The sequence below is a fragment of the Dreissena polymorpha genome, chromosome 8 (genome assembly GCF_020536995.1).
Source record: "Dreissena polymorpha isolate Duluth1 chromosome 8, UMN_Dpol_1.0, whole genome shotgun sequence".
NCBI lineage: Eukaryota > Metazoa > Mollusca > Bivalvia > Myida > Dreissenidae > Dreissena > Dreissena polymorpha.
This window is the reverse complement of record NC_068362.1, coordinates 105787002-105800357: the sequence shown is the minus strand read 5'-3', so window position 1 is coordinate 105800357 and position 13356 is coordinate 105787002. Positions and strand designations below refer to the sequence as shown.

At 35.1% G+C, this 13356-nt stretch overlaps 1 protein-coding gene across 2 annotated transcripts in view; it reads left to right on the top strand.

Moving 5' to 3' along the window:
• LOC127843022 (uncharacterized) overlaps nucleotides 1–13356 on the top strand; it is a 118663-nt gene that overhangs the window by 14295 nt on the left and 91012 nt on the right. For both annotated transcript variants that reach the window (XM_052372848.1, XM_052372847.1), the window contains exon 3: nucleotides 11663–12645. In XM_052372848.1, coding sequence (XP_052228808.1) covers nucleotides 11663–12645 — 983 coding nt within the window. The remainder of the gene's footprint in view (nucleotides 1–11662; nucleotides 12646–13356) is intronic.

Here is a 13356-nt window from a genome sequence, read left to right as displayed (position 1 = left end):
GCCCCCCTGGGAAAAACACTACCCACTTTTATATTTCATAATTTTAATAGACCCTACCGATTGTGATTTCGATGGATACAAACATGTTCCTTAAATCTATAAATAAACATATACTATTGATAGATCTTTGCATGTTCCAACTCTATCTATTACCGGATAATCCAGTATTATAACGATATATATTTTCAAAACCAAAATACGGCCAATGAATGTGTCAAAGAATTTCATAAACTCAAATGACCGCCATTTTACACAAGTGCATATACAAATTTATTTGTGGGATGGGGGAATTCCCATTGAACATGTGTGAATCAGGTGACGCAATTTGAGAGCATCGAGGACAGTGAATTTTGTTACCGTGAGTCCTGCGTCCTGGACTCACAAAAATATCTGGGGATGCAAAGTTTTGAGTTATGTGAGTCCCAAAAATGCATAGAATTTTCAAAAAAAATAATAAAGTTTAATACTTGGACTTGCAGTAGCAGCGGTTTTCAGCCTTATATATCAGGAACCTATTAAAGGCCACTTCTCAATTGAAAATTTCATTAAAATCATGCAGTTTTCCGAAGATCCTAACTTACACCAGCTTTTTCATTTCCCAAAGCAGTAATTTTAGCGAGAATTCTTCCCAAAATCCATAGGCTAGGGCCTCTTTCCAATGAAGCGAGGAAAACCCCTGACTCGTTTTTTCGATTCAGGGAGTCGGAGATTTGCAGGTTATGGAGTCCCAGGACTCAGATAAGAAAAATTGTAAAAAATCACTTCGAGGACTGATCATGAGGGATTTCAATAGATTTTAAAAACTGGAAGTCAATGACCCCTGGGCTGAAATTTTCAGGAATCAAATTGAAAAATACTGGGGTCAATTTTGAAGCGCGTTTATTGTGGTTTTGTCTGTATTATTCATTTTTTTACATAAAAATATGCTCTAAGAGCAACACAATATCTTAAAAAGTTACGCTGCTTTATTAAATAAAAATACCATGATAAATAACACAACATATTTTAATGAATTGGTACACAAAGATAAGGTTACAATATCAATAATTTGTGTGAACAATATCGACTTTAAGTTTTCAAAAACAAAACATATTCATTTTACAACTTTTATTATTTCTATCACTATACTATGTTTATTTGTAAAAACAATAAATGCTCATTAAAATCGACTTCATCATAACACATTTAAGTCTTTAACACATTTAAGTAATTTAAGATATGTACCAGTAGCACCGTTCCATCACATATTTATCCTCATTATATTATCATCATCCCTATGATAGCTTTTGTACAAAAACACAATCTAAATGCATGGAACATCTAGTATATCTATTACTGTTTATCCGATTACTATACATGTCCGAATTATATACACTTAAGAATGCCTTACCAGTAGTAGTTTAAATTTAATTATCCAAATTTTCCTTGTTGTTATCTGGTTTAACAAACCTTATCAAATGTTTGTTAAATCCAGTTAATGCTTTCTCCATTATTGAATCACCATTACTTGTAATTTGAATCGCCATTTTTTAATTGAACGCGGGTTCAATGTTAATTTACAATACGTCCGCCATTTACAATGTCGAAATTCATGACGAAACAATTTAATTCTACTCGGATAATTTATGTATCTCATCGAGGAAATGTGTTTTCTTAATGTTTATGTGTAGTATTATGACTTGTTAGTATAAAAAATGAACTGTGATTCCAGTTTATATAATATGGGCGTTACTCGTAATTATCGGTGGATTAGCAACTTTCAGGTCAAAGGTCAAGGTCACAGTGACCCGAAATAGTAAAATGGTATGCCTAGGATCATAGGTACATTGATTATGACAGATGGCAGACGACCCTTTTTGATTTTCAGGTCACTAGGTCAAAGGTCAAGTTACAGTGACCTGAAGCAGTAAAATGGTTTCTAACATAATCACACAATGGCTACCACTGCAACTGACAGCCAATTTGGGGGAATGTGTGTTTTACAAACAGCCCTTGTTAGGATTTTATCAGTCAATAGTGTGTATGCCCAGCCTTGATTGACGTGTGAGCTATATATTGATTGACCAAACCGTCCATTTGTACTTTACTTGACATTTGCCTTAGTTGGCAATTATATTTTTCACTAATGCTTATTTCTGGATTTATCCTTATTGTCATTATTCAAGCTCTTGGCATTGCATTTAAACCACTTCTGGGACATTCATCAACAATCTTTGACTAATACAACATGGTGAAATTTTAAGACATTCGTACCAAAAAAAAAGAACAAAGAGGAAAAAATGATCAAAGTTTAAAAAAAAATAGAAAAGATTAATAACAGTACAGCCAACGTGGAACAAACATATTTTGCAAACCGCGGCGGCAATGCGAAACGAGTATATGCCGAGTCAGCCATTGAAGCATTTCGAAGCGAAGCTTCGCATCTTTCCGCCGAGACATGCCGAGGCAAGCCGCGATCTGCGACATGACGCCGAGTCCATGCGCATCTTCAAATCAAAATCTTTTTTAAATGATTAGTTAGTCAAAGAAATTTAAAAGAACAATTATAATTATATTTAAAATCATAATTAATTTAATGCGCACAGATTTAAAATAGATAAATTAGTTAATAAAAAAACATGCTGTTGTTTTGTTTTTATGTCCCCCACTATAGTAGTGGGGGACATATTGTTTTTAGTGATTGCATTCCCATTTCTAAAGAAATTGCTGTCATCCGGATATAAATAATTATTATTTTAAAAGAATGCAAATAAAAAAAATCGAATTAATTAAAACAAAATACGATTATCATAGGCATGTATTAACCAAATTCCAATAATCATTTGCCATTGTCATTTATAGAATCGGCTTAAGTACTTTAAGTTACTTTGTGTGCGTTTATTGCACTGTATGATTATTGTCTTTATATTAAAACGATCAACATACATATTTGTTTTGGGTTTAATTTTTACGACAACGTGTATTAGCATATAAGCATATTTAATGTGGCTGGCCCCAAGTTAGTTTGTTTCCTGCCCGTAGTGTATGTATTTCACACATAAATGTCACGTAATTATGTGTTGTCTCATACGAGTGGTCAAGAATCCAGCAGTTGGTTGATTTATAATTGCTTGTTGTTTTTGCTATTATATTTTAGCTGAGACAATTAGCAGTTGAAGCCACATCAATAACCAACACTTAATTGTTGTTTTGTTAATTATCAGCTTATTATAACAATTGTTTGACTATGTGTATATAAATTAGTTTCATTTTGTTTACATTATGCAGTTGATATCGCTAATCATTACCCGATAATTCCGTATATTCCAGTTTTAAAGGAAATTCCGGTAAATATTTACGATAAAAGTGCTCAAGACACACACACATTCGCAATTATTCTCAAGTATCAAGTACATTTTGGCGTTTGTTACCATTTAAAGGTGTGATGAAATAACGGTAGTGCTGCAACAATACGCCAAAAACCGTATTGCAATATATTGTCAGTTCAAAAACCCGTATTGCAATATATCGCAATATATTGCTAACTTGTACCAAAATTATAACTTGCCAATTACCCAATAATCCCATAAATTCCAATTTTAAAGCAAATTCTGGTAAATATTTACTATAAATGTGCTCAAGAATAATAAGAAACACAAACATTTGCACATTTTCTTAAGTATCAAATACATTTTTGCAATTGTTACTATTTAAAGATGTGATGAAATAACGTCCAACCGGGGCGTTTTTCCCACTGAACACGCGTAATTCAGCTGACGTGATGTTCCCGTTTTTATACTACACAAAATACACCCATACTTTCCATGCGACGTTCTACATGTCTGTATAATTTTCGCGCGCTTTTTATTGAGACAAAGGATAAAGCACTTTTTATTTGACGCTATAATTTTTTATTGTCGCGTTAGCATTCAAATTTGGAAGCGTGTTTCCAAAATTCGGATTACAAATAATGCTCAAATCAGAATCGAACGAAACATTTACAGCTGTGCGCAATTAATTCAACATAATCTGTTCAAAAGCATCGAATGAATGCTCCCATGTAACAACGCTACTCCGTATAATACACTTTTTAGAATGCTTTTTTTACGTAAAAAATAATTTACACTGCTTTGTTTTGTTTACCTTTTTATCATTTTTTCGGATGGCTTTTCTGGACGAAATGTGAATGAATTTTTGTAAAATTTTCGTACCGGTATGATGAAAATCATATCGCAATACAATATGCGGATTGCGTATTGCGATATATACCGATATACCGGTATATTGTTACAGCCCTACCAATCGGGGCGGTTTTTTCCCCATTGAACACGCATAAATCATCTGACATGATGAATGTGTTTATACAACACAAAATACACCCAAACTTTCCATGCAACGTTGTACATGTCTGCATAATTTTCGCGCGCTTTTTATGGAGACAAAGGATATTTTAGCACTGGTTATTTGACGCTAGAATTTGTTAATGTAGCATTAGCATTAAAATTCGGAAGTGTGTTGCGGATTACAAATTTAAGAAAGCTCATTTCAGAATCAAACGAAACATTAACATTGTGCGTAATTTATTCAACGATATATGTTAAAGCGCACTTAGTGCCATATCGCTTATTAAAACGTGAAAATAATTAATATGAAAGTAGCATAAATCTAGGTTTCTATGCTACACAAATGTAAGCATAAATCTAGGTTTCTATGCTACACAAATGTACATGTAGGTGTATATCTTTTCACTCAATCTGCCGCGTATGTATGCGGCGGATTTACTCCGTGAAAGTAGGCGAGGTTAAAACAGACTGCGTCGTTGCGCAGATCGATGCCAAGTGCCTCAGCAATACGCCCGTGAACACTCGACATGCCCGCCGCAAACTAAATTTTGGGCCGTGGCATAGCCGCGGATTATGTTTGTTCCGCGTTGGCTGTAATGTAGATCAAGCATCTAAAAAAAAATGAAACCACTTCTGTCATATTAACATAGTATAATTTAAAAACTGTAAACTGTAAGCGGGTGCTTAACACTACACTTCTACAGACAAATATTGTATGAAATAAATATTATTTATTACCAAAATAGTTTTTTTTATAGTTGGTCAATGTTAATTTGGAGTAGACAGATAATTCTATACACAAATTGGTTTCATACATTAAAACAATTGTTTCACAAAGTACATAGCATAAAGGGATATGCTATATGGTTTTCAACACATGTCAATTGTTTAAGGATAATATTTTTTCGGGTCAGGTAAAAAAAGCCTTCAAAGTGCTAACTGCAAAAGTTGTATGGCCATAATTGGTATATAAGTTGCTATTGAAATTTTGCTGATGACAAGTGTTATTGTATATTATGTTCGAATGCTTTTACAAACATATTACACTACTGCGATTTTTGCCTAAATCACCGACACTCTGTGGTCATTATTTATTTTGGGTGAAAAATTATCGCCTTTCGCGCGTTTCATCACGCTAGGTCAAGCATGATCACCGTGTATGCTATAAATATCATCTCCGCGGTGACTCACCCTGATTCACCCCATTCACGGTCAACGCAGTGAAGAACGATTTTCCTACGTTACATGTACATGTCTAATCTTCACAAAGATTATAGCAATATGGGATTATTAGCATTGTTGGCAGATATAAGAGAGTAGCCTTTTTTAAATTTCAACATGTATTTCACACCCATGTCCCTGACAGGTTATTTTTTACTTTTTAAATGCTGCGTATAAAACAAAACAGTGTTCGCACCTAGCTAGCTGTATGATACCGCAACTGGAGGAGTGTGAATTGCGTTATTGGTATGCAATTAACAGTTTGAAGCCATGGAGAACTCATAACTGATTGTAATGTCAGCGATTTTCCTTGTCCAATTGGGAAAAGTACCTGTACCGGTCCAATTGGGAAAAATTGAGTCGTGAAAACCTCAAAATTGGGAAAAATCGAGTCGTGAAATCCTTAAATTGGGAAAATCGCGTCGTGAAATTTGGGTCTTATTGAATACATCATAAAGTTCAAACTAAATTGAACATACCCATTAAAATAATCATTTGCAGGCATGCCTTAATGACCATTTCTTAAAGTAATAAAGTTGATATAAATAACAAAATATTATATAGAAGACACAAAATCAATTACTAGTTGTTTTAATCGCTTATAAAGCAATGTCTCTCGCTTTCATTTTTATGTCCCCCGCTATAGTAGTGGGGGACATATTGTTTTTGCCCTGTTGGTCCGTTGGTCTGTCTGTCTGTTTGCGCCAACTTTAACATTTTGCAATAACTTTTGCTACATTGAAGATAGCAACTTCATATTTGGCATGCATGTGTATCTCATGAAGCTGCACATTTTGAGTGGTGAAAGGTCAAGGTCATCCTTCAAGGTCAGAGGTCAAAAATATGTGGCCAAAATCGCTCATTTTATGAATACTTTTGCAATATTGAAGATAGCAACTTGATATTTGGCATGCATGTGTATCTCATGAAGCTGCACATTTTGAGTGGTGAAAGGTCAAGGTCATCCTTCAAGGTCAGAGGTCAAATATATGTGGCCAAAATAGCTTATTTTATGAATACTTTTGCAATATTAAAGATAGCAACTTGATATTTGGCATGCATGTGCATCTCATGGAGCTGCACATTTTGAGTGGTGAAAGGTCAAGGTCATCCTTGAAGGTCAGAGGTCAAATAAATGTGGCCGAAATCGCTTATTTTATGAATACTTTTGCAATATTGAATATAGCAACTTGATATTTGGCATGCATGTGTATCTCATGGAGCTGCACATTTTGAGTGGTGAAAGGTCAAGGTCATCCTTCACAAGGTCAAGGTCATCCTACAAGGTCCAACGGCATATAGGGGGACATTGTGTTTCACAAACACATCTTGTTTTGAAAATTTCAACAATCTTTGATGTTTGATCATCACTCAGTTGCTGGCATCCCTCTCTGCACAGCATCATTAGAGCTGTCAATCTGTCCTGTGATAGACGGTTCCGATTGGTCGTGCAAAGATTGTTCATTAGACTGAACAACCTTTCCACAGAGGCAGTGCTGGAGGGCATTTCAAACTACTATAAGGGTTCAAACCGACGTCAAACAGTACGCTGGCTGCCTGACAAAATAACCGCAAACAGTAACGACTCTATTGATTGAACGCGCTGAATAATAAAACCAGATATTAATCGAGCGCGTGGTTACACACAACTATACGATTTCCTTTGTTCGCTCGCCGAAAGTTGGGTTTTGTTACAAAACTTTCGATCATTTTGAGAAAAAATTCGGACGCCGATTGGGATTTTTTCAGATGCCGATTGGGAATTTGGAAATTTTTGCTCGATTGGGAAAGTACCGTTTACCGGTACTTTATAAAGAAGGAGGAAAATCGCTGAATGTAATCATCGTATTTTCTCCGAGTCTCTCGATTCCCCGATACATACGTTTCAACTGTCTCAATCACATTCATGCAACTTCTTCCGTCTTTATCCATTGCTCGATAATCCCGCATATGCCCGATTTCCATTTTAAAAGCGAATTCTGGTTAATATTGATGATAAGAGTCCTAAAGAATGTCATACACGCTGTTTTGTAACCGTTGCGCTGTTTCAGTTCCTTCATTATTGAAACAATTATTGTATTGTATACTGACTACACACTTAAGTGTCATGTACAGTTCATAATCTTCTTCAACGACCAATACACAACTTAATTTATATTTAGATTAAATGGAACATGTACACATCATTTTCTGGGAATCAAGAAAGCGAGTTTATTTTGTGAAAATAAACCAATATCTGTTTATTGAATTTGTCAATTTTTTAAATGCACATGTAAGTCATTTTATGAAAATCAGGACGAAGTGAAAGTATTAATTTTACAAATAAACCAACATTTGATTTTATTCAAATGTTCGACATTATTTAAATTCGTGTCGTCTGTGTATTTGAGCAACTCTTAAGCAAATAGATATGGTTTATTTCGACGTTTAAAGCAAGTCTCGTTTCCGATATTAAACTATAAAAATTTCTTCGGTATGGTTATTGACCTACACAATCATTGACAGATGACATCCGATGGTAATTGTATGAAGTATGCAAAGAAACTGACGAAATGTTAAAACAATCGTGTAGAAGTAAAAATATCAGGTTATTATCTGTACCTGTTTCTTTCGGAGTGAATACTCGTTGTGGCTGCGGAGAAACTTGAGAACAAAAGAATCTGTAGTCGCGAACTTTGTTGGTTTTGCGTGAGCCGTACTGTACAATTGTTATTTCAACAAATAAAGATATTGTTTGTAAATCAGGATTTGACATTCAGCAAGCACGCTGTTTACTTTCATATTGGAATACATTTTCATGATCTAATGTGATCGTCAATAGTGTTAACATTAGTTAATAAGTTGAAATTTAAATCTAGTAGTCACTGCGAATCAAGGCGATTTGCGGTGTTTTCGCAATGATTCTACAGCTGATCTTTATCGCCAGATGGTCGCAGTGAAATCACCGTGAATCAACCACAGAGTGGATTCACCGCAATTTGCTGCGAATCACTGCGATTTGCCACGCTGGCCCATACGCGGTGGTGGGTGATTTAGGCAAAAATCGCGGGGCGCGTAGTGTATGCTTATATCTTGCTTATTTTGTGAAAACTTTCAAAATATTCTTGTCCTTAACTGTTGGACCTAGGGCTACCACATTTCGTATGTAGTGAGATATAGTAGTCCTCTACAAAGTTTGCTCAAATTATGCCCCTGGGGTTAAATTTGACCTAGCCCAGGGGTCACAAAAGTGTACATTTGCTTAAATAGGGCCTATATTTAAGTATTTGCACACACCAAGAATATTTTTAGCCTTTTTCAGCAGTGGAGCGATACAGGGCCATCATGGCCCTCTTGTACTTGTTTGTTAACTTGCAGAAAATGCACTTTTTGAAAAAAAAATGAATTAATTTGTCTTTCTTTTTGGAAATTTTCAGACAGCAATTTGGAATTTCGTAGTTTTTCTTCAATTGGGAAAGTATACCTTTTACAGGTACTTTATAAAGAAGAAAAAAAAATCGCTGAGTTGCATGTCATAAGCCGCTTATCACAGGCTTGAATGTTAATACTCGGACTATATTTAGAAATAGAGGACCAGTTTGTAAGAAGCAGGGTTATTTTGCTTTGCATCTGTTCTTTAGTCCGTTGGTCCGTAGACCAATTGTGTTCCACAATATATCTAGGGAATGCTTTGACCTACAGCCAGGCAACATGTTTTATGTTTACATCAGTGCCCCAGATAATTATTTGGGTAATAGGGTTTTCACCCGTTGATTTTGAAAAATAGGGTGATTTCAGTATTTAAAAAGGGTGAAATATGTTATTAACATTTATACCTCAAACTCATGTATGCTTTACTTTTGTTGCACAGACTGGTTGCAGTATGCACATTTCAACTTTTATTTCTGCCCTATCAACGTAAACCATTTCTAACCAGGGATATGACTTTTACCACTTTTGACAGTTTTTTTCAATCACGGAGTCGGACTTTCCGTCATGTTTTTGGATGTCAACTAGCTACTTTCAACTGCTGCATACACAGTGGATAAGAAATCGATAACACAAATGATTGCGTTGTTTGTACGTGGTTGGAAAAAGTTTGCGATCGACATACATTTAGCGCAACAATCGCGCATGTCTTTCGACCTCGCATGGACATTTTTATTACGCATCGTTATAGAAACTGAAAGTACAGACTCTTTACAAATGCACGTCATAAATATTTTGGTCAGACGCTTAATTTGTTTTGAAATTTAGTCCGCATAGCGTTTGAATAACTTCGACTGTTTTGCTCCTCCGTCACCCAGGCGCTTGCTCACTGTTGAATGAATAAAATCTTCGCCGCCGTACGAAAATTATTCCAATTAAAAATCACCGAAATTGAGCGAAGCATTTTCGATCGAGACTCATATCGTACGCATCGTACGCGTATTTAAACATTTTAATAGGGTGAAAAACGCCGATACACAGCTTATCTGGGTTACTGTTACATCGAGGAATATTAAGAGGTCAATCCATTTTAAGGTCAATAGGTCAAAGGTCACAGAAGATTCCAACATGAAATTATAAAGATTTAGTAGTCAGTTTTAGTTCCTTGTTATACCCATAATAATATTATAAGCAGATTTTCAATTATGATAAAAGTTATATTACAGTACTGCCATTATTAAATGCATTTAATCATTGAATTTTAACCCATTTAAGACAACTGCATTAATGTCAAAAAATTATGAAGAAACATATGGAGTTGCCTGAGTTTACCTGACAATTAAAATGTCACGGTGACTCAACTTAGAAAAATGGTTTTCGGATGATAACTCAAGAATGCTTACGCCTAGGATCATGAAACTTCATAGGTACATTGATCATCACCGGCAGATGACCCCTATTGATTTTCTGGTAACTAGGTCAAAGGTCAAGGTCACAGTGACTCTAAACAGTAAAATGGTTTCCTGATGATAACTCAAGAATAATTAGGAACATTTTGAACAAACATATTGTTTGCACACGCTAACCTGACCATTCAAACATTTAACAATGGCGTCTTTACTTTTCCACAAATAGATCACATGACAACAACAAAAGCAAAATAATCACAAGAGGTTAAATAACAACAACAAATATTGGGAGATAGTAGACCAGGTTGCATGTCATAAGTCGCTCATCACAGGCTAGACTGGACATACTGAGTTTGGGAATAGACATTTAATATACGTCATGCTAGTTTTTTTGTGGGATGGAAGAGCATTAATGGTCTTTTCTTGCATGTGTTATTATGGATAGTGTGGTCAAGGTGTACAATGATACTAAAACTGAAAACAATATTAACTACTAGAAATGTATTCTTAGTACATGGATACCTCTACAATCCAATTTGTCCCACAACTGCACTAATGTCAAACAATTATGAACAAATATATGGAGTTGCACAAGTTAACCTGACAATTATGTTACTGTAGAAGTATCCCTCTATTTGAGTAACGCTTCTCACAATTGAACAAATATCGTTTGGTTAAAGGGATTGTCACATAACTCTTCTTATGTAAAATAAAAAATAAAAAAAAATATCAAGGTGCATAATTTCACATGGTGGGTAATGCTTTAAGATTAGTTCATCCCTCTATCAGCTGTACTCTTTGAGTTACTCACAACACAATTTTAAATGTGATTTCTTTGCTAAACAGGGGCCATAACTCTGGGTATGTTGAAAAAAGACATCAAACTATGCATGTGGGTAAAATTACACAATGATAAATATTAATGTAAAGTGTTAGTCCTCTTCTAGCAATACTGTTTATTTTACACTCTACACATATTTTAAAATGTCATTTATGTATAAATATGAGACATTAATACAATTATGATGAAAACAACAGAAACAACATATAGAGGTGCGCATTAGCTCACATGCCTGGTTACTGTTCTTGTAAAGTTGCAGGGATACATGTTGAATTATATATGACAGAAAAGTCACACAGATGGATGGAAAAGTGCAAATCTATATACCCCCATATTAAGCCCAAGAAGCGTTAATTTATTGTCCGTGTATGTTTTTATTTGACACTTTATACTTGTTTGAAGCATTACATAATATCACTGACTATTCCTTGGTATGTACATGTATTAATTGTTTATTTCAGCCAGTGCAGAAAAGTGACCCAGATTTCGGAGCTGACCAACTCGCAGCCCACAGGCTTAGAGGGGCTCTCAGTGGAGCTGGAAACTGTCCTGGGGGAAATTAAAACCCTGCAGATCAGTCAGGAGGCCAGCATTCAGTCATTGCAGAGAACATACAAGGAACATAGGGAAGTTATGATAGAGCAAATGTGTTGCAATTTAAATACTTATATAGATGAGTGTGATAATAATTCTGTGGGTACATCAGGCGGAAATGAGCAATATTTAAAAGAAGAGATGTGTAGGAGTGTTCTCTTTATCGTGAATGAATTCGATAATATTACTGCGAAGGAACTTAACGAGATAAGAGATGAAGTTATAAGCATGACAGGGTCAGTTACAAGTTCTATTCATAAATGCACCAGTCTTCACAATGACTTGTCACAATTACTTGAAATCGTTCAGAAAATTGGAGATAATAAGGAGCTCTGCCATATAGCCAACATTAAATGTAAGCATATAATACAACAGGCATTGACTCTGCTAGGAAAGTCAGGCAAGGCATTAAATGTCCAGAGTATTACTGAGCACAATGTTAGAATACCAAGTGATAAAGTTGTATGTGATATCAGAGGCATATGTGTTCTTCCCGATGGGCAGGTACTGGTTGTAGACTGGAATAATGAGAATGTCAAGCTGCTGAACCAGCAGTACCAGGTGGTGAGTCACTGGGACGTGAATGCTTGGCCATTGGACATTTGTTTGATCACACCCAGTGAGGTTGCAGTGGCTGTGTATACTAGTAACATACATGAGGTCCAGTTTATCACTGTCAACCAGGGAAAGCTTGTTTCTGGCAGGAAGTTTCAGTTACAACATGAATGTACATGTATTACCCATCACCAAGGAAACCTTTTTGTCACCTCTGGTCAAGAACTGTACAAATACTCACTGAATGGCAAACTGATCTGCAGACTCTACCAAGATAGATCAGCTGATTGGACAGGTAAGAATCATGGTGAATCCATCCTGATAACATGTGTATTATGTACAGGGATTTGTCTAGCCATTGTGGACAAAGGAGTCTAGTCAAATTGTGTTATTTTAAATCCATACAATGACAAATTTGGGAATTTTTAACCACTAAATTAACCGAATTGGTATTTATTTTTTTAATCAGCAAATGTTGACCCATTAGGCCTTTATCTTGTTATTTTGAAAAAAAAATCATATAAATTATAGTTATATACTTTGTGAGATGATAATAAAATAAAATTCAGATGTAATACATTGTAGCAGAAAACCCACTGATGTATTATAAACTATTTGTTCTATAATTCATATGTGCCCTTTGATTTCTGCAGTAGCCAATACAAGATTCAGAAATATTGATTTATAAACATGAGTAATGAAGTATTTTGACTGTCACTACATGACATGTCTATAAATAGAAACTGAGTTCCTGGGAAAGAGACACTTTCTGACCCTGTCTTAATTTTGTGGTTGTTAAATGATTGTACATGTACAATATGTTTACCTGTTGATAGAACTGTGCAATTGTTTCAGTTTGTGTAATTGTTTCCATCTGTGTAATTGTTTTGCTTCAATTCATATCTAACTCACCAGTCGCATTTCAACATTTCAAAGGTTAACTAAATAGCTCTGCTACTGAAGTTTATTGTCACGCTTAACTATTGAATCATTGAAATGTATGCAT